This window comes from Carya illinoinensis, chromosome 14, assembly GCF_018687715.1.
Source record: "Carya illinoinensis cultivar Pawnee chromosome 14, C.illinoinensisPawnee_v1, whole genome shotgun sequence".
NCBI classification, from domain to species: Eukaryota; Viridiplantae; Streptophyta; class Magnoliopsida; order Fagales; family Juglandaceae; genus Carya; species Carya illinoinensis.
Genome location: NC_056765.1, coordinates 4,931,168 through 4,955,438, shown reverse-complemented (window position 1 = coordinate 4,955,438; position 24,271 = coordinate 4,931,168). Strand labels below are relative to the sequence as shown.

Genomic DNA, 24,271 nt, shown 5'->3' with positions numbered 1-24,271 from the left:
TCAGCTTCACAGCTCCAGCAGAGGATGGTAACCAGCAACAATAGGAAGGTTGGGACTTTGTTGGACCCTTCTATGCTTTGTATAAAGATAAAGTATAATCCACAAATTGATTAGGATGAAGATTCTTCCCTTCATATAACTTACGATTTCTTCTATACTAAATTCCCTAAGCTATAAGAAAAAGTTTAATTTTTTTATTATATTTTATATGTGAATTTAAGAAAAATAATAAGATGAGATAAAATGAGATGAGATGAAATACTTTTACTATTCAAATGGAGTCTAATGATAAGTTTATTATTATTGCCATTGCCTCGTTTGGTTACGCAGTATAAATAATATGAAATGAAATGTTTTGTTAAAAGTTGAATAAAATATTTTTACAATATATTTTTTTAATATTAGTTTTGTTTTAAGATTTGAAAAAGTTAGATTGTTTATTATATTTTATTTAAAAATTTATAATAATTAAATGAGATGAAATGAAATAAAATAATTTAAATTTAAGTGTCCAAACCAGTAACCATGGTATAAGTTATATCTCATGACTTCACCTTCTCTTTTGTTATTATGAGTCAGCCTAATATTAGAGTATAAATAATAATAATAATAAACACGCAACTTTTTTACACGATCATATAATCAAAATCGAGATAGTTTTACAGAATTAAAATATTTTATAAATCATTTTACAATTATCTTTCATATAATATATAGTTGCATAAAGAATTATGTATTTATCATTTCTATTAAAGCATTAAGATTTAGATGCCGTGTAGATAGTAAATTAAGAAGAGATGAGTTAAGATAAAAATTAGAAGTTAAATAAAATATTTTTTTAATATTATTATTATTTTAAAATTTAAAAAATTTAAATAAAAATTATAATAATAAGTTGAGACGAACACTTCCTATATTCAATCTGTGCCTTAATATTTAGACACTTTCTTTAATCAGAATCATCAGATTATAAAACCGTTTGGAGTTTCAAGATATGGAACTATATCACCCCCTTTTTTTTTTTTTTTTTTTTATCTTCTTTCCTACGAATATCGTGTTCATCAACTACTTGAGGGTAAAGCATTTTTGCCCCCTCCTAAAAATCACAAATCTATTGGATAAAATAATATTTTGGGAGTTATAAACTTAAGGAAAAATATAATTATAAGTATAATTATATACTAATCTGTATATTAATATGATGTAATTGGTTAAAAGGTAAATTTTATTAAAAATAATATTAATTTAAATTTTAAATATGAATAAATTAGTATTAATACACATATTAATACATAACTGTATTTATATATAGAAAAACTCTAAACTTAAAACCTCGGAATGATCGAAAAACATAGGGTCAACCCTGAAACTCAAGAAGAATCGGCAATATAGGCATGTACAATATGCCACTTGGTACGTTGGATATATGGAGACTCGGGACGACCTTTTCTGCAGAGCTCCACCCTCCATAAATGGTGGTTCCGGCGGATCTCCTCGAGCATTAAAAAAGGGATATTCAAACATGGCGCTTGGCCCCGACTTCCTCAAATTTCCTACTTCAAAAGAGTCAACCATGACAGGTTGAGAGAGAGACTCTATTATCTATTTTATATAAAGCAACGGAATCCCTCTCACCACTGTCTCTCATTGCTCTCAGAGTCTCGGACTCGGAAAAGAAGTTGGGAAAATGGTGGGTGGAGCTGAGAAATGGGTGATGATGGTGACGGCTCAGACGCCAACGAACATAGCGGTGATCAAGTACTGGGGCAAGAGGGACGAGTCCCTAATTCTCCCCGTCAACGATAGCATCAGTGTCACGCTTGATCCTGATCACCTCTGTACCACCACCACCGTAGCCGTTAGCCCCTCCTTTGAGCGCGACCGCATGTGGCTCAATGGCAAGGTAAATCAAATTGGAAAGAAAGTATTTGTCGTGCTTTTCTCCCCTTTCTTAATTCACTCGAAACTAAGTTTTGTTTGACTGCCGAGAGAATGGATGGAAAGTATAAAGGGAAAATTTTGTTTCTTTGATCAAATTGCGTTGTTTCATACCATAAAGGATCCTTAATTTGGGGATAAAAGCGGATGTGTTGTCCACTAAGAAAGTGTGAGGTAGGCGAGGAGATTTGAATGGCTGCATTATTTGGTCCATACTAATAATGATTTGGGATTCGATGAATATTGGAGTTGACTAGATCTGGTTCGATGTAATTGATTAGCTTCTAGGAAAGAAAAATCAGATTTGGCTTCACGGAAACATAGATGATATTTCTTGGTGACTCTTTCTCATCCGTTTGGCTGCCAAGAAAGTGCTGGGAAAGGAAAGAAGTTGAAATTTTGAATATTAAAGTAGTAATCATGAAGGACAGAACGAAAGAAATGAAGGAGAGAGAGAGATGATAATAATACTATTTAACTTTGACGAAGGTGGATATTCAGTCAATGGTGGTTGATGATATATAGGGGGAAAATAAATCGTAGTTTTCAGTATTCTTTTGCTGAGTAAACTAACTTCTTTGGACAACTGAACCTAATTGAAGCACCTAACCCATCACTACTTCAAATGTGAAACAAAGACCTTTACTTTTTTCAGCAAGAATATAGAATTAGTTTTTTTTTCTTTTTTTAATAATCGTTCTTATTATTTTACGAATATTATGATCCTCCTACTTCTGTAATTAAGTTATGGTGCCTTTTGTTTTTGTTGGTTAGCGTAGGAGATTTCCCTTTCTGGAGGCAGGTATCAAAATTGCCTGAGGGAAATTCGCAGCCGTGCTAGTGATGTTGAGGATGAGGAAAATGGTATCAAAATTCCTAAGAAGGATTGGGACAAATTGCATTTACATATTGCTTCATACAACAATTTCCCTACTGCTGCTGGGTTGGCCTCCTCAGCGGCTGGGTTTGCTTGTCTTGGTAAACGATCTAATCACCCAATTTTCTTTTCACACTTGTCCTGTTTCCTTGAAATACATTAGTAGTTCAGGCCTCTAATTTTGAGCAGTCATCTGTCTCATCCCTGCAATGAACTTAAAAAAACAGGCAGATTGTCGCAATTGACCTCTCCGTTCTATATGTAATTCCTCCTCACCCTTAAATTTTTTTGCATGCATCAACCAATGAAACTACAAGCATACTGTGGATGTGTTTGTTTTTGGCTCAAGTGGTAAGGGCCTTGGTCTTGGTGGTATTCTCTCTCCAGGTTTAAGGTTAGAACCTTTGGTGCAAACAATTTATAGGAGCCACATCTCATTAATGAAAACAAACACATACTGTGGATGGGTTTAACAGAGTAAAGATATGTTGCGTTTGCACAGTCTCTGGGATTCCTTGTCATAAAAAAGTGGGTCACTTATAGTAGATAATTGTCTCCGATTAGAGGATAGATTACTTATTTGTATTACAAAGGGAGCATATTCTGTATCTGCTTGGAGAAATCAATTCTTTGGGTGTTTAAGCTTTAAATTAACTGCATTCTTTCATGTTAGTAAGCATAGATTAGAGTAAATATTGCTGATTCCAAGTGTATATTCTTTTTTATTTGCAGTTTTTTCCCTTGCAAAGCTAATGAATGTGAAAGAAGATCAAAGCAAGCTCTCTGCTATTGCGAGGTATCTCTTTCCTTGATAATGCATATCCAATTATAAGGATTTTTTTAGTTGGTGGACCAATTTCTAGTACCTTTAGTTGTGGGCATCCGAGAATGACTGTTGTAGTAAGCGATGATGTTTCTTTTGGTTTTTGTTTTTAATTAATACAGGCAAGGCTCAGGCAGTGCTTGTCGCAGTTTATTTGGTGGTTTTGTCAAGTGGATCATGGGAAGGGTGAGTTTATTTTTTCATGTTCATCTAGGTGCTTGCTGTCAAGAAAGCCTATTGCTGTGGCCATTTAGTTCTGATTCTTTGTAACTGAATCTGTTAAGGATGAAGATGGAAGGGACAGTCTTGCAGTTCAACTTGCAGATGAGAAGCACTGGGATGATCTTTTTATTATTATTGCTGTGGTATGTTTTGCCCCTTTACACCCCCCCTGGCGTTGTGATATGATTGAGTTTCCTGGTCAATTGAACAGTAATCACACGTACATTAATGTATGTAAGTTTAAATTTTATTTTTTTAAAAGACTTGCCAATTTTTTAAACTTGTAATAGGTTGTTCTCTTTTGTATATTCCGTGTGAACTTGTTCAATGCTTGTTTACTTGTTTCAATAAAAAAAGCTTTTACTTATTAAAAAATAATTGAGGGCCAAGTCATGCATGCAGGAGGTATACAAAGGGGAAACCCCAAATAAAAGTAGCAATAAGAAAAACTGAATCGTGGGCAGTGGACCCTCTTTTCCTTCAATATATATGCCGGCTGATTTGTTTCTAAAAGTACATTCTTGTAGTTTTGGCTTGCTAACTTCATGTCTAAGTTGTCCATCTATGGGATTCTATCCTGTTTGTGCTGAGATCCCGTGTGTGTGGTCAAAGTTGTAGGCTTTGGATGGTGAAGATTGACCCTTCTGATCACTTCATGAAACTATTTTGATTTCCCTCCAATTTTACTTATAAAAAAAAGTGATTATGATTTTCTTATAGTAAGTCTAATGTCTCAAGTGCAGACCACTGATCAATATACAAACTTTTCTGTTACCTCTGTTTGGAAATTATATCTGTAAAATCAATATCTACCCATGTTGTTTTATTGCCTGCTAGCTCGTCCTGTTTCTACAAGAAACAATTACAATTTTTCAAGTATGATGAAAGTTTTTTTATAACCTAGTGTGCATGCTGAATGATTATTATAGTCATCATCTTCATAACACGAATACTAAATGGTTCAATTCGTAAGTGATGTTTACTTGCTCATACTATTCCCCATTTTTTGTTGTTGTTGTTGTTTCAATCTTGATTTTCTTGATTTTAGGTAAGTTCAAGGCAGAAGGAAACAAGTAGCACAACTGGAATGCGTGAGACTGTCGAAACAAGTTTGCTTCTAAAACATAGAGCAAAGGTACTTTTTATACGTCTTTCCTCTCTTCCAATTCGTTTTTGGAGTCCTTTCCTGAAACTAGCCATCCATCAAGGGCTCCACACACGTTACAGAGTTCTCTCCTTCTCTTTTTTCTCACTCTGATTATATTGTTGAGATAACTTTGATTTCTGAAAAGAGGAAGGGAATGGGAGAGAGGAGAGAAACAAAGAAAAGGGAGGAGGAAAACTGGAGAAAAGAAAGAGAGCAAAAAGCCATCGTTACAATTCTTTTATATCCATAACTTCATGAAATAGAAAATAAGATAGGACTAGTTTTGGCATTTTCTATGGTACAACATAGAGAGAACAGTTTTATTATCAACTAAGTTTTGCTTTATACACTACATTATTTGATCTAATAATATGGGGAAACTTGCATGGTTTTTTTTAGAACTTCCTTTTAATTTTAATTGTCATGTCTCTCCCTCTCACCCCCCCTCACCCCCTTCCTCTCTTTCTTCTTTTGCTTAAGGGCGTCCTTTAAATTTCTTTATCTATTCAAATATCTCATATTGTTTGAAATTGGATTTAACTTCTGGTCTGTTATTTGCCTCCTCTTGGACTGTCACAGGAAATAGTACCAAAACGCATACTACAAATGGAAGAAGCCATAAAAAATCGTGATTTTACATCTTTTGCACAATTGGCCTGTGCTGATAGCAACCAGTTTCATGCTGTTTGCCTGGACACATCTCCCCCAATATTTTACATGAATGACACGTCCCATAGGCAAGTTCTGCTTTAGATTTTTGGTTAACTTGGGGCTCAATTTTTTGTTCTTGAACTATGAAATTGAAATCTTGAATTTAATACTAAGAAAATAGTTATTTCTCAGGGTAATCAGTATTGCCGAAAAATGGAATCGATCGGAAGGGGGCCGCAGGTTTGATTTCTTTCTACTATTCTTTTCTGGAAACCTTTGTGTACTCGTATTGAGAAACAGATTGGACCAAGATGCCCAGGTTGAATATTTCTTTGTGAATTGTCATTGTTTAGTATTTGATAAAAAATAAATTCTAGAAAAAAATAAATAAGCAAATAAAACAAAAATAGAAAACAGACCATGGGGGACTGACCTGAGCTATAGACAAAGAACTTGAAACCAATTCTTAATAGACCTTTCTAAATTAATTGTCCATGTATGAAGAAAAATATAAATCTTGAATTGATTGTTTTTATGTGGTCTTCTACAGAAATTTCTCATGGAAGTCCTTATTTTTTTTAATCAAATTTTTGTTTTTTGTTTTGCTAAAGGAGTCACAAACCTCTATCAACTTCGCAACACAGAATTTGGCTTTGCCTTTATGAGTGTTAAAATTGCTTCTTAGCCTTGGCCCTTGATTGCATTACGCCTTTCTTCATTTTATCCAGCAATTCCAATGAAGGTTAAAAAGGTTGTATTGTTTCTTGAGTGACAATGTCATGTGATTTTAAGACTTTTTACCATCCAAAGACCCATTTGAGCTGTTCCTCGTATGTCTTTTTTTTTGTTTTTTAATTTAATGATTTATACCATTGGACTCTATATATATTATAGTTACCCATCCATATGGTGAAGAAACACTGAAGTCAAGACACCTGGGGTTGGATTCAGCTCTCTGACCCTGTTACTGTTACTAATCACATTGGTTATTTTGAATATGTGACTGTCTGAAAATCAAACAGGTGGCATATACTTTTGATGCGGGCCCAAATGCAGTACTGATTGCTCGTGATAGAAAGGTTGCTACTCTTTTGCTTCAGAGGCTGCTCTTCTACTTCCCTCCAAGTTCAGCTACGGATTTCAACAGGTAATATGTTCTAATGTTAAGGCTACAATATAGCATTGTATTTTACAGATTGGTAAGATATCAATGAACTGTCTGAGTGCAAATTTTACAGATTTTCATTTTTGTATTGCAGCCCCAAGGGCAAGTATTCTGATGGTATTTTTTTCTCTCTCCTTTATTCTTTTGCTTATCTTACAGTTATGTTCTTGGTGATAAGTCAATTCTAAAAGATGCTGGGATTGAGGGAATAATTGATGTGGAAAGTTTGCCACCACCACCAGAAATAAAGGACAGCATTCCAACCCAGAAATACAAGGGGGATGTGAGTTATTTTATCTGCACAAGACCTGGGAGAGGTCCAGTTTTGCTTTCTGACAAGAATCAGGCTCTTCTCAATCCCCAAAATGGGCTACCTAAGTAAATTTGGAGTGGTTTTTATTCTGATGCTTAATTAATCTCTTCTGCTTTTCAATGTGCTGGAGCACTTTCAATCAGACATATTGGAGTGTGCCTGTGGTCACTGTAAAATGTCTATCCAAGATGTTCTTTGTTTCCCTTCTTTCATGTAATTTTAATTTTTTCTCCATTTCTGGGAAATTTACTAGGGTTTATGTGCTCATAGTCCTTTTGACATGTTTACAAATAAGTCGTTTATTGCGTTGTAAGAATTTCAGCTGTAACTTGGAAAGCTTTTGTATCATCAAAAGGAGCAAAGAGAGAATAAAAGAACTATTTTGTCTAATTAATCTTTTTTTTTTTTTTTTTTTTTTTTTTTTTTCCAATGGCTATCAAAAGAAAGACTATTCTATTTCCACTTCAATCGTAATTACCACAAGAACCCCCATTCGTCGATCCTCTCCTCTCTTTCGCACATCTCATTCTTATCAAAATCAAGGTTTTTTATTTCCTATACCCTGTATAATTTACAAATCTATAACATATATAACTTTCAAAGCAAGAGTTGTAGAACCATGTCATCCACTTCTGCATTAATAGACGTCATATGAAGTGTAAATTAGATGCATTCTCTTTTAAAAAAAAAACATGAAGTCCATTATGAAAAGGTTAGTTTTTCTACGTGGGCCTTAATTTTTCCTATTGTTTTGTTTTCCAATGGAATATGCAGAATTTGCACACTCTAAAGCTATATAAATCATTTTCCATGCATTAAATGGTCTCGAGTTTAATTTAAGTTAAAATATTATAAAAGGTCTAAAAAAATACTAGACATTTTGGAATTCTAAGAGTTCAAAAAATAAATCATATTCTTTTCTCAATAACACGTGGTTTTGTTTGGTTGTTAAATCATAATCAACTCATCTCAAACAAATTATTGAAGGGATTTACTACTTTTTCAACTTTCTATAAAATAATTAAACTTATCTCAACTTAATTTATACATTTTCACCTAAAAAGTTAAACTCATCTCAACCTATAAAAAATTAAATTGATCTCAGGATCCACAAAATATTACTATTCACAATTCAACTCAACTTATCTTAACATCCAAACTAGCCGGAGTCTTTCCTCTATTTTTCATTTTAACTAAGGCATGGTGGGTCTTCAGTTAGAGCATGCTCAATACATTGCTTAATAAGCTTCATTTAGCTCTATAATCTTCCCTTCAAACTTTTCAAACTATACAAAGAGCTAGAGCTTTTTTTTTCTTGTGTACGTAAAACGATAAGAACAAATTAATAAAATAATAGCAAGAGAGTAGGTCGTTCCAATGATGAAAAGAGATCATAGATATCATGAGGTGCTAGAAACGAAGGCAATGAGTAAAGAGAACATGAAATATGGCCCATCCCAGCGCCAGTCATGCCGTAATCGAACACTTCTAGTGATCAACAGTTGCCCTTTCAACTTACAGTTAAAATGCTAGCTTCTTCATTTGATACCCTTCACTGCAAGCTGAATATCTTTGGGTTTAATGGCTAAACCAAAGTTTCAACTGACCCAGTACTCCTTGTTCATCTTCCTCTTCCTCGGCATCTTGCTATGCTTCTTTCTTGTTGAAGCATCATCGCAGTTGCAGCTTGGCCTAGAAGATCATGAGCCGTGGCTCAATGAGGAAGATGAAGAAGTAATTTTGGTGCAAAGCAGCCATGATTCGAAAAAAAGATGTGACTTTTTGGTTGGCAAATGGGTTTATGATCAATCTTATCCTCTCTACGACTCAAACTGCCCATATCTTAGTACTGCTGTGACTTGTCAAAAGAATGGACGGCCGGATTCTGACTATGAGAAGTGGAAGTGGAAGCCCCAAGGCTGTTCTATTCCAAGGTACATGCAAATTGAAAAAAAAAAAAAAAAAAATTTATTTGCTAGTTCTCATATATAGTATAAGGCATACAGGTGTCTACTATATGATATGAATGAAATCCGAAAGGTTTTGTAATATACACAAATTTTGAGATCAATATTGGAATCTGGTATTTAATTTGATCTTGATGTTCAGTGTGATGTTGAACCAACAACTTCAAATATGCTGGAGATTAATGCTGCTGTTGATCGTTGTCTGAAGAACGTGCAGTCTGAACCTGTTGAACCTGTTGCTAAACAACATGTACTAATGCTTTGCCTCCATGGTACAGGTTTGATGCGTTGGATTTTCTTGGAAGGATGAGAAAGAAGAGAATAATGCTGGTAGGAGATTCTATAATGAGGAATCAATGGGAATCCCTTGTTTGCTTGGTGCAAGGAGTTATTCCAAATGGTCGGAAAAGGGTGATGTACAGTGGTCCTTCCATGGCCTTCCATGCTATGGTAATTATATAGGTCAACCTTTTTGAGACAGCAATTAGTTAGTTATAACTCATATGTTAGAATCAATTATAATCTTCCCATACAGGATTTTGAGACATCAATTGAATTTTCTTGGGCACCACTCCTAGTGGAATTGAAGAAAGGTCCAGAAAACAAGAGAATCTTGCATTTGGATCTGATCCAAGAGAATGCAAAGTATTGGAGAGGTGTTGATATTCTTGTTTTTGATTCGGCTCACTGGTGGACTCATTCTGATAAATGGAGCTCGTAAGACAAGTTTTGCAGTATTTTTTCCTGTTCTCACTATATAATACTGTTTCTGCATGTGTTGCATTGATGTGTGTTGGTGAGGCTGCTAGGGAAAATAAGAATTCATGATTCTAACTGAGGGTTATAAATAGGTGGGACTATTTCATGGAGGGAAATAATCTATTGAAAAGTATGAATCCAATGGTTGCATACCAGAAAGGACTCACAACATGGTCTAAATGGGTAGATTCAAATCTAGACCCTCGTAAAACCCGAGTCATTTTTCGGAGCATGTCACCTAGACATAACAGGTACAATGAAACTTTGAGTGCAAATGTACTTGGCTTTCTTTTCATTTTTTCTTGGAAATCATTTTAATTAGACATTTCTGCTTTTTTTCTGGCAGAGAAAATGGATGGAAATGCTATAACCAAAAGCGGCCTCTAGCTTTCTTTAGCCACCAACATGTTCCTGAACAGTTGCTAGTGTTACAAGGGGTGTTGAGAAGGATGAGATTTCCAGTTTATCTGCAAGATATTACAACTTCGACAGCTCTTCGAAGAGATGGACATCCTTCTGTGTACACAAGGGCAATGGCCCAAGAAGAGAAGCAGCATCCAAGGGACTTTTCCTCTGATTGCAGCCATTGGTGTCTCCCTGGGGTGCCTGATATCTGGAATGAGATGTTGAGTGCCCTGCTCAAACAGTGAACTTGTAAGAAAAGTTAGGTAAAGTTGTTAGAATCACTGTTCTGCATTATTCGGGTTTGTTTTGTAGTCTTAGAAGCCTGTCATGGTTTATCATGGTACTGTGTCTTGTGATGTTTTATATGGCATTGTGTGTTATGAGATGGAACAATGCCATATTAGTCTGTGATGCGAGTGTAATTTCCAAAAGATATTGAATCTTGTGTTTATGGAGTTTGGCTTACATCCAGTGAAAAAATGACTGGATGTGTTTTGTTATGCAAATGAACAAACAAGATCAATTGAGGTGAATAAATGAGTAGAACTCATCCGTTCACATTTTAACAGAATACATCTAGTGACTTTTCCAATGAATGCACACTCTATTTTGAAAGTACTAAAAAGTCGTATAAATAATTGTATGAAAAGGTTTCATACCGAAAGAAACAAAAAGAAGAAAAAAATTAAGGTAAAAATAAAAATTTGTCAAGGTTATTGCTTTAAGAATGGCATTGAAAGAGGGTAGTTTGGAGCATAGGATATCAGCTACCTAACTTCGACAAAAAATAAAGGAGATAGATATACCATTAACAATGGGTCATGTTGGAATCAAAATCATCAGCGTTCACTTTTTACATTGCTTGCTGCATACATCACCTACATTCCAGGTACCTAACTCAGTGCATGCAAGAATGATTGTTATGGCTTGGAACGTGCACATGTTTTGCCCTTGAAAACTACCTCAAGATAATTGATTATCAGCAGAGCTTTTCAGAGCCATGACCTGCTCTGAAATGATGTCTGCTGGTGATTGGTATTACATTCCTTTATTTTCCCGCTGTGTAAGAAAATAATCTTCAGGTAATACTACAGAGGAAACTTCAATTATTACCATAATCCATATATATATATATATATTTTATATAAGAAACCTCTCTAAAATAGGGCCCTTGGAACCCCATCATGTAGAGTAAATCTCGATCCCCTAACTGCACCCTCGAAAGTTTCCATACACAAAATTGATTAAATTTCTGACTTTTCATTAGAGTGTGGCCCCAAAAAATTTTGTGTACTCATAGATGTTAAACTTTGGACCTTGAAGAGAGTGAAATCCAAAATACCAACGCCTTCACCACTTGTGCCAACTTGGGGTCCATAATCCATATATATTAAATTGAATTTGCGGCAAGACTCAGGACCCATAGGTCATTCCAGCAGCATCGCTCAAGTAACAGAACTCATAAGTCATATGACATTTTCTTGCTGTGCTTGCATGAGATAAAATTTTATTTTAGAGATAATTATTATACATTTTATTAAAAAATACTCCCATTCGTCCCAAAACAGAGAGAAAGATTGCAAATGACATAACAACATGAAGGGAAGAAATTTTGGTAGATTTTATTGAAACCAGAGAATCAATTTAGGTAAAAACAACACAGTATCAGACAAAGAACGGGAACATAATAGAAAGTACTGAAAATCAGAAGGCTTTTTTGGGACGTGGTTCTGATTTTAAACTGGGAAAAAATTGAAAAAAACAAGGCTTTACCCTACAATGTTTGCTAGCGATATTAAGAATCCTAATCAAATTTAGAGTTTTAGTTATTTATCAGAAAGTGCAATGTATTAATCAGGGCATGGAAATGAAAGTAGAAATATCTAGTTTTAATGTTTAGAATCCTATTCAAGGTATACAGGAGTCACTGGCATCTGAAACAAAAAGCCTCCCAAAATGCGATTAAAGAACCATAGCCCAGATTCTTAAGCAGGGGACATTTAGGGACTTTTATAGCTCATGCATGATTTGATACAAGAACCATTTGCGGCCATACACTGGTACTTCCAGGTATTAATAGCTATCTATATCTGTTTCTGGCCTTCGGAGATAATAACGTAGACAATTCACCAACACCTGCACATTCAAAAAGATGTAACGAGATAGGCGAAGCTATCTGATAAAGATTGTTATGCTAAAATTACCTTAAAAATGGCCTGCCTCAAAGAGTCTTTCACAATATATGGAAGTCAAATGACCAATGATTCAAGCATTTGCTCTAAATCAGATGGGGAACTCACCTGAGACAAGGAACTGTTTAACGCTGCCCCTCTGTAGCTGACATGAAACTTATCTTTGGCTACCAGTCCCTGTCAGATGAGAGACGAGAACTTGATCAGAACAAATGTGTGTACATGTCTGTGTGTGTGTGTGTGTGTGTGTGTGTGTGAGAGAGAGAGAGAGAGAGAGAGAGAGAGAGAGAGAGAGAGAGCACATACTTCTGTATCAATTTCTGCCGACTCCACCTCAATGTTAATATCAGCAATAATTTTGATGACTTCTACCAGTAATCCCGGTCTATCTGCTGTTTCTATACAGAGCAAGCTGTAAATTGTGAAGCAAAATGCACAACTAAGATGACACATAAATGCACCCTTTCTTTGCAAATATTTTCAAACTCCTCAGATTGCAGTCTCCCAGCAGGGTGGGTCGTGCAAATGTAGTTGCCATAAGAAAAAACATAAAAAATGAGCAATAAATTTTAAGCTACAAGACAAGTCAATCACAACTAGCAAACCTCCTCTTGGGTCCATCTTCCTTCACTTGTATATGAGTTGCAATATCAACATCAAGCTGCGTACAAAATCACAAAGTCCATTTCAACTCTGTAATTTTACAAATAGCACAAGAAATGGATTGAACTAAGTAGAACATAGCCATTAAATCTCCCCAATCTATTACTAATATTCAATTATTGGTTACATCCTACCCATGGCACAACATGGAAAATGAAGAGATCATTCAATCAAGGCCAGTAATGTGCTATAGACATTTCAAATGCCAGATGAACTTGTTCAGAGATGGTTCTTTATTGAGAAAGGCTGGTAGAACCTAAGAATAGATATATGTACTCATGTATGTAGAGCAAGACGGCCACAGGCAGGTGGAACAAGGAAATGAAGTTGAAACAACAAAGCTAAAAGAAGCTTCAGCACATACCTTCTTCTCTGGAGCTTTTATTCCAAAAGCCTCGCCCATTGCAAGTTGCATGCTAGATTCCTGCAAGAAATTAAGGAGGAAGGATGATATTTGCAGATGACAAAAATCATCTTTGTAAGAAATGTAAGATAAATGGGATCAAACTTTCTCCAACATGCATCCTAAAAACTGAAACAAAACTTAAATAGAGTATCTTCAGCATACTCACTGGATGATACTTCAAAAGATTATTAATGATGGTCAGTCGAATTCTCTCTAACATATCAGGATCTTTGACTTTGCGGCCTGTGTCTCTAGCACAACCAAAGTCAATCTGTAAATGCTCAAAACTAGCAGTAAAACAAGTGACAGCTGGTAATTAGAACATTGGGCTGATGCTATATTTTCTAAAATTCTGATATCCAGTGTTGGAAGCATCATTGGGTTAGAAATATATTTAAAGCAACTTATTAAATTTCAGTTTTTATTCTCCTTCTAGGTTGATGCAAACACAACAAAAACCATCTCGCTTAAAGTCTTATAAGATAAACAACAAGACTGCAACTAGTTTCAACACCATCAGCTTCAATACAAGGGGTTTCTTAGAAGCTTATATCTTCTAAATCAGCTATAACCAGACTTGAGAGGTGTCCGGCAAGAATTTATTGTGAAAAAAGTGTTTCTCATCTTGCTGTCAACAACCAGTGGTTCGTACACTGCCCTAAAATTTTTGCATAGACATTATGGAGTCATTTAGCCATATAAAGCCAAGTGGAAAGCAAGCATGTTGGAATAATTGTTCAGAGAAGAATAACATGAGCAATTTTTCAATGGTTTTTAGTTAAACTTCAAGCATTTTCCTTCCATAAAACTAAAAACACTGGTCTACTTTGACTAAAAGTTTAATGTATAAGGTGAACCCTATGAAAGCACCATTAAGGAGATGCCAAAGGAATTACTTACAATAGTGTGATGAAAAAATTTGTTTGATTGACTGATCCCTCAGTGGAAACAGTTCCCTTCGACACATCCAGTCCCAAATCTTTCAATGCATTCATCTGCCCTAGCATAATAAACCAAGGCAGGTCACGAGCTTTAATCCTTTTGAAGAATACACTAGCACGAAAATAATCAGAAAATAGAGACCAATTGCTCAGATCTGACCTTCCACAAGGCCTTTTTACCTTAATAATCAATACCACTGTAAATAATTGTTCATAACTAAATAGAATGAAAAGGACAACAAAAGTATACAAATATGGGTCCCCTAAGATTACAAATTAAAGTGTAAAAAAATCCAAAGAATCCATTGGTGATTCTGAATTACTCAGTAAAAATAGCAATCAGTGGTCAGAGAGATGTGTTTTCGCCAATAATTCCAAGGAAGTATACCTATTCTAGCGACGCATAAAGCTGTGGAACTCTAGAATCATATATGGCCCAATTTGAGAATCACACTATTGTAAGCATCAATTGAGAATCACATAACGTTTTTAGAAATTTTCTAAAAACTTTAGCTTAAGAAAAATTTCTTTTCGAAGGGAGTACCTCAAATAGGGTTCAATGTACAAGAATACAGAAAATCACGATGTATTTAATCCTATACAAATGTCTCCTTCAGAGGGGTGAATGCCATAACTTGCTATTAGCACTTTACCGTGTCAATGAGAGCTCCTAGGCGATCTCCAAAGCTGAGCTGTACAATTGTTACATCAGAATCTGAAACTTGATCTATCAGAACTATTGGCATAGGGATATAATCAGCATCTTGATCAGACTTCTGCATTTGCTGTAATCCCATTAATTTTACGGCACTTTATTTTTTGTAAGGAAAAACTTTAGCCAATTTCGTGCCTTTCTCACAATTTAAATATCAAACCAACATCCAAGTCCCACAAATTGCATGCAATAAAAAGAATGCATAAAGATCAGAAATCAAAATCATAGATTATAAATATTTCGGTCCAGACAAGCCAGTTCCAAGTAACATTTAGTCCAATTTCAAATGCTTAAATGTTAACAATGATTGGGAATAAGCACATGTCGTACCAAAGTACTTGTCATTTAGCCCTTTGGAGTTGCGTTGGGAGGCTTAAAAAGTGCTTAAATAGTCTTAAAAGCTCTTTAATGATAAAATTAGGTTGTTTGGGTGTTACATGTTAAATACATGTTTTGTGCTTTTCCTCAAACATGCTTTTCTGGACAATGAGGAATGTAGTTACAATTTTAAAGGAAACTGTCAATGACGAAACTATCCATACAATTTTCAGATAATAACCACTTTGCCCTTTGGTCTTATTCCTCTCTCTCTCTGGCATGTTTCTCTCTGCCTCTCTCTTCCCTTTGAGTCTCTAAAATGGTGCTGTTTCCAGACTGACCCAACCCGATTTTTCCCACAAGACATGAAAATTGTTGCCCCCCAGACCCAACCCGTCTCAGATTTGATTTCAACATTCTCCAATTGGCGCTCTTTGAACGCCCCCCCTTTCTCCCCCCCCCCCCCCCCCCCCCCAAAAAAAACTCCTCGCTAAAAAACAATATCCTTCAGTCATAAATTGGTTTGCACTCTGACTTCCCGGGTGTTCCTCTCTTCATTAAAAAATCAAATCTTTAAAAAAATCAAATGATCTTTTATGTCATTTCCACCTCAAAAAGTACTTTTTAAATGTGCTTTAGACATATGGTTACCAAACAGTAACCACGACATTAATAGCAGACATATGGTTAATGTTTGGAAATACAACTATTTCCAAACAGTAACCACAACATTAATAGTAGACATATGGAAACCAAATGATTTGCATTCACTATCTTCAATGGAACTGCTGTTAAGAACCACAACATTCATGATAATGGGTTTTTTGTTAACCCTCAATTGTATTAAAAACAAGGGAAACAAATATCATATTAGGTTGAAAGAATCATTTCACTGACCAATGAGGTTGAATTAACAGCATTCAAACCATTGATAGATGCATGCAAAATGTTCCTGCACAACAACACGAGCAATATTAGACAACAAATAATTCAGGGTTATCCTCTTAGCAATATTAAAATGAATGATTGAAAAACTAGTTCAATGATTGACAGAGTCACAAACCACAAGTACGACTACAAAAACAGATCAGTGAACAAGATAAACCAAATGACATGAACAAGTTTTCTTCATATTTAGCCATCCAGAATGTTAACATGATTGTAACAGGAGGAGAAGAGAGTAGCCCATAACCTAGTGTTCAGCAGGAAAACACAAAAAAGGGAAAAAAAATATTTCAACTGCCTCATTAGCCCCAGTAAGTACCATATTCCGTGATCACTTTTAATCTTGAAAATAAACAGTAGCGTGAAAACAAGACAAATTAAAAGAAGACAAAGTTTATACTGCACAAAAGAAATTGTCAACAAACATTGGCTGTCTACACATAAGCCAAAAACATTACGATTTTTTTTTTTAATTAATTAATTAATTTATTTTTCCTAGTGAGTTTGAAGTAATAGTAATGAGCTCGGTGGAGCTAGTCTTGAATTCATCCTTGGGGTAAAAATCAAAGATTTAAAAGTTAACGCTTCTGGTCCCTATAATCTTTTTCTCTTTTCCAATAGGTAGCCTACAAATTACTTCACCTAAGACTAAACAAAATATCCAGCAGGCAGTTGCCTCAAGACTTCCATCTTCTCGAAAAGACTAGAACACAAACCTCGAAATCCTTGTGTAATTTCTTTTCCCAAATATTTTGCTCGGTGGATAAACGGACAATCAATTAGCATCCAGCACAATAAAGAGACCTTTTATATTGCTCGATTAACAAAAAACTTCAAGATACATGTTTTTTTTTTTTTTTTTTTTAAAACTTATCAACAAAAAAGAGAAGATCCATGAAATGAGTACAATAATCCTGTTTCGCTGCCGAGAAAAGAGAGATATCCAAGAACTTGAAGAAAGTTAAAAACAGAATCCTGAAGTTATCATCTGAAGTAATTTAATGCAGGTTCACTCTTGCTGGGGAGATATGGCGATAATTCCAAAAGACAAAGTTCCCGATTTCAATTTTTCGTGTGCATCAAACATTTTCTCTTTCATTTTGATTTTTTTATATCGATAAAGGGAACATTTTCTTGCAAATGAAAAATTCGGAGCCTTGTCTTACTTCTTTCTCGAGAAAGCAAGTCCAGGTTGAGTGCTCCTGTAGCTAAGTGGGAAAAAGGTGAGTGACTCGTAGGGAGAGAGTTGTGGAGCGAAATCGAGATCAGATACCCTACATCGACGGAGGCCGGAGGAAGAAGCGAAGAAGGCGGTGTTAGCGAGAGCCATGCGAATGGTGGACTGGCAGTGCCGTCGCTGCGAAAATTGCGGCAAAAGCAGTGTAGGCTTTTGTACGTGTATCGGTGTATGTGTGTCGTTCTATATATATATATATATATATATATATATCAAAAAGTTGATATACAGTTACGTCCTCTATTGTTATTTACATGCTTCACTAATATTATTTAGTTATATTTTTTTCACAAAAATTTTATATATAATTATTTTTACATATTTTTTATACACTTTAATGATATAATTAATTATATATTAAAAAAATTAATTTATTTAATCATATTAATAAAATACATAAAAAATAAATAAAAGTGACTGTATATAATATTATTTTTTTTAATATATAAATGTAATATTACTTATAATAGTAAAGTGTACAAATACTATATAATTATTTTAAAAAAGAATAAGGTCTATTATTAACAAATTAATTTCTTTTCATATAGATTTTATATTTTTATATTTTTTTAAAAAATAATTGCATAAAACTTACACTTATTATTATTATTTTTATATAAATCTTTACATATCATTTACGTGATATAATTTAATTTTAAAAAATAAATTTTAAAATTTAAAATTTTATAAATTAAATTATATCATGTAATACAGTTCAAAATATAAAAGTAATCAACATTGGTTAAACCAAATTTTATTAAAATAAAAAATAATACATGTTAGAGAGAGCGGAGTTCTCAACAAAATATTTCAAACAAATATTTTAAAACAATAGCCACAATGTAAAAGAGGAAGAAAAAAAAGAAAAAAAAGAATAGAATGATATCTTTGTTACTTGTTAGGCTGGAGTGTGGACAATGATTGGATGATGTCCAAGAAGATTACGGATCTTTGGCTTGTTGGAATTGAATACGGAAATCGTCAGGTAGTGGGCGGATCTTTCGGCTTGTTGCAATGGAATACGGAACGTAGTGGCCGTTTGGAAGAAGATCTCTTATTGAGATGTGCTTATATGGTGCATATAGAACGAGAGCGATGGACGCTTATTCAAAATTAAAAATTTTATATATAGTCATTTTTATGTATTTATTTTATATATTCTATTAATTTGATTAATTGCATATTAAAAAAATTGATACAACCAATCACATCAATGAAGCGATCAGAGAATATCTAAAAATGACTATATGTTGTACAAAATTAAAATACTAAACAATCGTGAATAGTAATAAAAAATAACGAAAAATAAGTGAAAAATAATGATAAAATAATAAATATTAGTTGAATATTCTCATAATACTTTAATACCCTCACTAGCCCTTAGCCCTAAGTAACAAAGAAAGAAAAATATAAGTCTCTAATTCTCTAATGGGAATTCTTTATTTTTAAAGAGTAATGCTATATACAGCACATAAAAAGTTATATCTATTTGATCAATACTTTTTACTTACTTTTCATTATTTTTTATTATTATTCATAATTATTTAATATTTTATTATTATTTTTTCACTACTATTCGTAAAATATCTAAATTCACTTTACTACCCAAACGCAACTTTAAGACTATTTTTTATTCTTTGTTAATTTGGGCTAAGAATATTGTATTAGAAGGGGGGGGGCGGGTCAACTTGAATGATTTTTATGTTCTGTTTCTTGCTAGTAATTTGTAATTAGGTAATTCTTTCTTGTATACTGACTATGTACTTGAGCTTTGCCTAATTGAGCTTTGCCTAATTGTGAGGATTAATAAATTTTTATATATAAAAATATAAATAACTCTTTTATTTAATAAAAATAATCATCATTTAAAACAGAATTATATAAAGAATTATGAAAAAGAATGTACGTGTATCATTTTCCACATGAGGACTGAGGAGCAACAGGCATCCTAGAGACAGGATTTATATATGATTGAGAGATATGGTGGGAAAGCCTCTTTAAGCACGAAAACAACGATGTCAATGGCTTTCCAATGGCCATTGTCTTCTGCCTCAGCAATATTAGGAATTAAAACATTAGCATCTCTTACTATTCATGAGTAAAATCAGTTCTTCTACAGTTCTGAAAACAAAATCTACATTTGGAAGATGAAGACCCTTGTGATAATCCTCGTTGTTAAACTCACTCCTCTTTAATGTTCTCTTATAACTCTCAGTGGCTGATCTTGGGTGTCCTCTTGCAATTGATACCTGTGAATCCATTGAAGGTTGTTATCGTCTGAGGAAACATGCTCTTTTATTCAAGGGGATTAAAAAAAAAAAAAAAATCCAAATGGTCATCCCATCCTTCCCTAGTCTGCATTAGCCAACATTCTTTTCGTGGGACACGCATACTAGTAAGAACTTGAAATAATCAAGTGTGCAGAATTTCAATCCTTAATGACAAATGTGGAATTTTAGTTCAAAAATCAAAGTTTCAGCCTCTTTTGACATATATACAGCGGTAATCAGACCAAGTGAAGCCAATAACATGAGCCATCCTAAGTTCGATAAATACAGCTTCGAATGCATCTCTCACTCTGATGAAAATTTATCATGCATGTCAGCTTTTCATGTCATATTGTCCCACTACTGCATTGTTACAGCATACTGAGCCAAGATTTCAATGAAGGATGTACGCTAAAACATGAAAGAAAACTAACCCAATGTCTTTTTCTCAGCTCGAAAAGCCAAAATTTCCAGTCCCTCACATCCTTCCCATTAATTTTAACGGATATGCTCATCCATATGGTGTTATGAAACTCCACTTTGTCCAACCCATATGCCAGTCCGCTCCCTATGGCCTTGACATATGCTTCTTTCAAACACCAATATCTGAAAATGAAAATATAAACTGATCAGAGGTTCAAATCTTGCATCACCCTACATTTCTGCTCAACAGTTACAAATATTATCAGGCAGGGAGCCATTAGGAATGATGAGAGAAAAAGAAAAACAAAAGTGGAATCAATCACACACAACACAAAGGTTTAGGCAGTTTGGCAATGTGTCTACATCTACATAGCTGTAGAGGATTTTATTTTAGATGATAATCAAAGCTACAATGTGGGGACCATACAAGGGTATTCTACAATATATAGTAAACCCTAAAAAGCAGGTCAGGTTGGATCAAGAGCCAACCAGGTCAAAAAGGCTCATTGAAAATCCACCAAAAAATGCAATGGATCCTTGTTGGGTTGGTTCATCAACTCGGTCATCATAAATAGAACCGAGCTCAACACAAAGAGGCCTAACTGATATGCTATTAATAGAATGATTAAATTTGGTCAAATTTTGTTTTGGAAAAGAGCGGGACCTCAGTTTTGTAGCCACAGGCTAAGTAGGGTCCTAACTGTATGCCATTTCAGCATTTTGGTGGCTACTCCCATGGTAACCAAGAAAGTAGGAAAGGTAAAAGCCTTTACATGGAAATTATGCACATACATGGAACAGTCCTTTTGTATAGGATTGGAAGCTATTTTTTTTCTCCCTTTTCATATGTTTTCTCTACAGTAGAACGGACAACAGATGTAGCTGATCACAGTTTGGGGCTAGTCACTTTACTGGAGTTGTACAAGATGTGTAAGGTAGTAGTTTTGATGGCAAATTCATGGAAACTATTTTGAGTGACCAAATGCTAAGAAAATATATTCAATTGCATGCATTATGATTGATCTAGTTGCTTTGCAGAATAGAACAGAACCCTAACCATACCTGTAAAACTCAACCAAAATATCATCAGATGAGCCAGCATTGACTATATTATCCCATTCCAAATGTGAAAAGTATGAGGAGAAGTTTTGAATGAAGTCTAAAACTGTCTCCTTCAGGGGAATAACACAAGAGACAATATCCAAACCTACAAGGCACAAAGGTTCAGATGCTATAGCCACAAAGTCGCCATGATGGGATACATTGAAATTAAAATTGGGAAATTCCAAGCCAACTTTATCGTATTCCTGTAAAAATAAAAAAGAGAGAAGAATAGCATAAATAGGATAGTAAATACAATTATGGTGCTGGAGTGCAAGCAAATAAAAAGAGCTACCAGAAGTGTGCCTGGAGAAAAGTAATGATGCCTAATCAATCACAAAATATGGTAACATGATAAGAACCACACACGCATGAGCGTGTTTGCATACACAAACACCCAATTAAATGGAAAAGAAAAATAAATAAAATTTGTTAACTTTAGTTATACCAGGTATGGCTTGCCCTCCGCAGTGCGATTTATGGTGATTTCATCAAATGGGATTCCCAGCAATTCATGTACAAGAGCATATTGAAGGAATCTGCTCACAAGTGCTCGTTTTCTGTCCTCCATTCTTATAAATCTACAAATATGCAGGCACATTTAAAGGTCATGAAATAACTGAACAAACCTGACCCCTATATTGTACTGATAGGAAAATCTTACTTGAAGATAATTGAAGCACGCAATTTATATATCCCACATGTTTGATTGCGGACAAAAATAGGAAAGATGCAAAATTATTTCTTGAATAAAATTTCCCCAGTAACCAAACAGAGCTTTAGTCCATAATTATGAACAAAAATTCTGATTGAAGGACGGAAATTGAGCCAAGTACGAGTTTGGAAGACAACTCGTCTGATCACTAAGAAAAGGCAGAACGTAGAACACCTATAAGCAGTGAACACTCAACAATTTCACAACTGCAATTGACTTGGCCTGATGTATATTCTTGTTCTAGTTTCTCGGCAACCAAACAGAGAGTAAAAGAGAGAAGAGCTAACCTGGTGATGGAGAAGTGTTCATGTTGAGGAAGGAGAGAGAGGGCAGAGGAGAAGTCGTGGGGAGATGGTTCCCACTTCGATATGTCTACTACCCATCTCTGTACGCCCCTCTCCATAAAATTTGTTGCCCAGAAAAGCAAAGCTTAGCTACCTCTCTTTAAACATATGATGAACTGCGGACTAACATAACGATCGTCGATTGCTGTTGTGCTTTGATGAGTCCGACGTAGAGAGCCAACTTTGGCAATGGCGTCAGACTGCGCTGTATAGTCCGGTCGCCTATTACTACGAGGGAAAATGCTATTGAGACCGATAGAATGAACCGATAAATGGACCGATACGACGTGTCAGGCTTAAATAAATGGGCTTTGCTACGTACAGTCGGTAAATGCAGTCGGTGTACGGAATGAATAAAAAAATTATAAAAATTTTTTTTATATTCAATGAGACCTACATGAATAAAAAAAAGTTATAAAAATAATTTTTTTTTTATATAAGTCTCATATTAATTCACTTTTTGACAGCGTACGCCGACTATAAAAAATATTTCTCTAAATAAAAAAGAATAAAAATGAAAATAAAAATTAAAGGCCTCCCTCTTCCCCTCTCTTTGTTTGGGGTTTAAAAAAAAAAAAAAAAAAAAAAAAAAAAAAAAAAAAAAAAAGACCCCAAACCCTCTCGTCGCCGCTCGCCTCTCTCCCTAATCACGGGTTACAGAGCATCCCTTCCAGTTCCAGCTTACTCCACAAATGATGCTCACATCCTAAACGTCAATAAAACCAGCTTTGAAAAAGGAGGTACGCGAAATAGAGTTTCGTCACAATGACAATCATTATGATTGTTGTGGTGTTTTTCAGTAGCTGAGTATCAAATAAAGACAGGAGACTCATTTTCTATCTTTTCATGTCCTAAATTTTTTTAAACAAGAACAAAATTTTGGAGCAAAATGTGCAGGGTTCAGATAAGAACAGATTTCATCCACGTTCAAAAATTTGTTTTCATTCGATCGGTCTCAGTAGTATTTTCCTTAAAAAAATTTGTTTTCTGAAACATTTTTTTTTTAAAAAACAAGAATAGATTCATCCAGGTGAAGAAATTGTGCCAAAAAAAATTTCTGAAACAATTTTTTTTACATAAGAACAGATTCAACAAGGTTCAAATTAGATAGATTTTGTAAAAAAAAAAAATGTACCGGATTCGAGGATGTGATATTTGTGCCAATCTTTTATATTTCACTCTGTTGCTAACTGATCTATGCAGAAATTAAATGTTCTCGGTGGCTTATGAAGCAGCAACATTTATGATTAAATGAAGTAATGCAGACACGTGCAGAGCACATGCCTCTATACGGTGTCGTATCAAGTTAATGAGGAAGGGAAGAAGAGCCGTCCGATTGATCCTTGATGTAATCTATGCTTCATATAAATACCTGCTTATCGTGTTAGGGTTAGAGTGATTCATTTTTGTACTATAGCCGTCTGAGAGCTTGGGTGAGTCCGAGAGAGAGAAAGAGCTAGGGTTTGAGAGGGAAAGTGAAAAGTCATGATCTTGTGGCTTTTCTCGACTCCATTGTAGTTCTATCTTGTACTATGGCATTTTGGCCTTGAAGATTCATCAATAAAGTGATCTCTGAGGCTGTTCCTGCCGTGGATGTAGGCCATTAGGGCCGAACCACGTAATCTCTGTTTGCACCTTCTTCTTTTCTCTTCTTTATGTTTCTGTGCATATTTCTTGTTTCTTTTTTATCGATTTATTAGCTTGTCTCATTATTCTTGTTATCCTGTTATCATTATC

At 34.6% G+C, this 24,271-nt stretch overlaps 4 protein-coding genes across 9 annotated transcripts; 2 read left to right on the top strand and 2 right to left on the bottom strand.

The window, feature by feature from the left end:
- Nucleotides 1-1,356: 1,356 nt before the first annotated feature.
- Nucleotides 1,357-7,526, top strand: LOC122294806 (diphosphomevalonate decarboxylase MVD2, peroxisomal-like). 3 transcript variants are annotated; one of them, XR_006237741.1, is made up of 10 exons: nucleotides 1,357-1,903; nucleotides 2,718-2,916; nucleotides 3,548-3,611; nucleotides 3,761-3,824; nucleotides 3,923-4,090; nucleotides 4,909-4,995; nucleotides 5,587-5,744; nucleotides 5,851-5,898; nucleotides 6,681-6,805; nucleotides 6,983-7,124. XR_006237741.1 is itself a non-coding variant. In XM_043103779.1 (10 exons), exons 1-10 carry the CDS (start codon nucleotides 1,688-1,690, stop codon nucleotides 7,203-7,205), a joined length of 1,266 nt encoding a protein of 421 aa, XP_042959713.1. In that variant the 5' UTR covers nucleotides 1,359-1,687; the 3' UTR covers nucleotides 7,206-7,526. The 3 variants fall into 3 exon arrangements, 1 of the variants encoding a protein (XP_042959713.1); XM_043103779.1 differs by having other exon boundaries at nucleotides 1,359-1,903; nucleotides 3,923-4,003; nucleotides 5,851-5,891; nucleotides 6,673-6,805; nucleotides 6,983-7,526; XR_006237742.1 differs by having other exon boundaries at nucleotides 1,360-1,903; nucleotides 3,923-4,003.
- Nucleotides 7,527-8,533: 1,007 nt separating this feature from the next.
- On the top strand, nucleotides 8,534-10,838 carry LOC122294983 (protein trichome birefringence-like 36). The gene is made up of 5 exons (XM_043103977.1): nucleotides 8,534-9,070; nucleotides 9,382-9,553; nucleotides 9,639-9,820; nucleotides 9,955-10,113; nucleotides 10,209-10,838. Exons 1-5 carry the CDS (start codon nucleotides 8,718-8,720, stop codon nucleotides 10,510-10,512), a joined length of 1,170 nt encoding a protein of 389 aa, XP_042959911.1. The 5' UTR covers nucleotides 8,534-8,717; the 3' UTR covers nucleotides 10,513-10,838.
- Nucleotides 10,839-12,096: 1,258 nt separating this feature from the next.
- LOC122294984 (ACT domain-containing protein ACR12-like) lies at nucleotides 12,097-17,866 on the bottom strand. Of its 4 annotated transcripts, none has more exons than XM_043103978.1 (10): nucleotides 17,614-17,866; nucleotides 16,400-16,454; nucleotides 15,123-15,254; nucleotides 14,429-14,523; nucleotides 13,695-13,779; nucleotides 13,487-13,546; nucleotides 13,065-13,120; nucleotides 12,766-12,871; nucleotides 12,568-12,636; nucleotides 12,097-12,403 (listed from the first exon to the last, which is right to left on the bottom strand). In XM_043103978.1, exons 1-10 carry the CDS (start codon nucleotides 17,775-17,777, stop codon nucleotides 12,341-12,343), a joined length of 885 nt encoding a protein of 294 aa, XP_042959912.1. In that variant the 5' UTR covers nucleotides 17,778-17,866; the 3' UTR covers nucleotides 12,097-12,340. The 4 variants fall into 4 exon arrangements, with proteins under 4 accessions (XP_042959912.1, XP_042959913.1, XP_042959914.1 ...); XM_043103979.1 differs by having other exon boundaries at nucleotides 15,123-15,245; XM_043103980.1 differs by having other exon boundaries at nucleotides 15,123-15,161.
- Nucleotides 17,867-19,680: 1,814 nt separating this feature from the next.
- On the bottom strand, nucleotides 19,681-22,856 carry LOC122293345 (L-aminoadipate-semialdehyde dehydrogenase-phosphopantetheinyl transferase-like). Its single transcript, XM_043101901.1, has 5 exons — nucleotides 22,478-22,856; nucleotides 21,924-22,056; nucleotides 21,437-21,681; nucleotides 20,386-20,557; nucleotides 19,681-19,933 (listed from the first exon to the last, which is right to left on the bottom strand). Exons 1-5 carry the CDS (start codon nucleotides 22,591-22,593, stop codon nucleotides 19,760-19,762), a joined length of 840 nt encoding a protein of 279 aa, XP_042957835.1. The 5' UTR covers nucleotides 22,594-22,856; the 3' UTR covers nucleotides 19,681-19,759.
- Nucleotides 22,857-24,271: the final 1,415 nt, after the last annotated feature.

What these genes read in the sequence shown, in the direction of transcription:
- LOC122294806 (XM_043103779.1), top strand. Translation starts at nt 1,688, where the DNA reads ATGGTGGGTGGAGCTGAGAAATGGGTGATGATGGTGACGGCTCAGACG. An exon ending in GGCTGGGTTTGCTTGTCTTG is followed by an intron (nt 2,917 to 3,547) that starts GTAAACGATCTA and finishes TTTTATTTGCAG; the next exon opens with TTTTTTCCCTTGCAAAGCTA. An exon ending in TCAAGTGGATCATGGGAAGG is followed by an intron (nt 3,825 to 3,922) that starts GTGAGTTTATTT and finishes GAATCTGTTAAG; the next exon opens with GATGAAGATGGAAGGGACAG.
- LOC122294983 (XM_043103977.1), top strand. Translation starts at nt 8,718, where the DNA reads ATGGCTAAACCAAAGTTTCAACTGACCCAGTACTCCTTGTTCATCTTC. An exon ending in CCATGGCCTTCCATGCTATG is followed by an intron (nt 9,554 to 9,638) that starts GTAATTATATAG and finishes CTTCCCATACAG; the next exon opens with GATTTTGAGACATCAATTGA. An exon ending in ATGTCACCTAGACATAACAG is followed by an intron (nt 10,114 to 10,208) that starts GTACAATGAAAC and finishes TTTTTCTGGCAG; the next exon opens with AGAAAATGGATGGAAATGCT.
- LOC122294984 (XM_043103978.1), bottom strand. Translation starts at nt 17,777, where the DNA reads ATGGCTCTCGCTAACACCGCCTTCTTCGCTTCTTCCTCCGGCCTCCGT. An exon ending in AATTTTTTCATCACACTATT is followed by an intron (nt 13,780 to 14,428) that starts GTAAGTAATTCC and finishes TGGTTGTGCTAG; the next exon opens with AGACACAGGCCGCAAAGTCA. An exon ending in GAAGATGGACCCAAGAGGAG is followed by an intron (nt 12,872 to 13,064) that starts GTTTGCTAGTTG and finishes CACAATTTACAG; the next exon opens with CTTGCTCTGTATAGAAACAG.
- LOC122293345 (XM_043101901.1), bottom strand. Translation starts at nt 22,593, where the DNA reads ATGGAGAGGGGCGTACAGAGATGGGTAGTAGACATATCGAAGTGGGAA. An exon ending in GAACACTTCTCCATCACCAG is followed by an intron (nt 22,057 to 22,477) that starts GTTAGCTCTTCT and finishes GCATATTTGTAG; the next exon opens with ATTTATAAGAATGGAGGACA. An exon ending in CGGAGGGCAAGCCATACCTG is followed by an intron (nt 21,682 to 21,923) that starts GTATAACTAAAG and finishes TTATTTTTACAG; the next exon opens with GAATACGATAAAGTTGGCTT.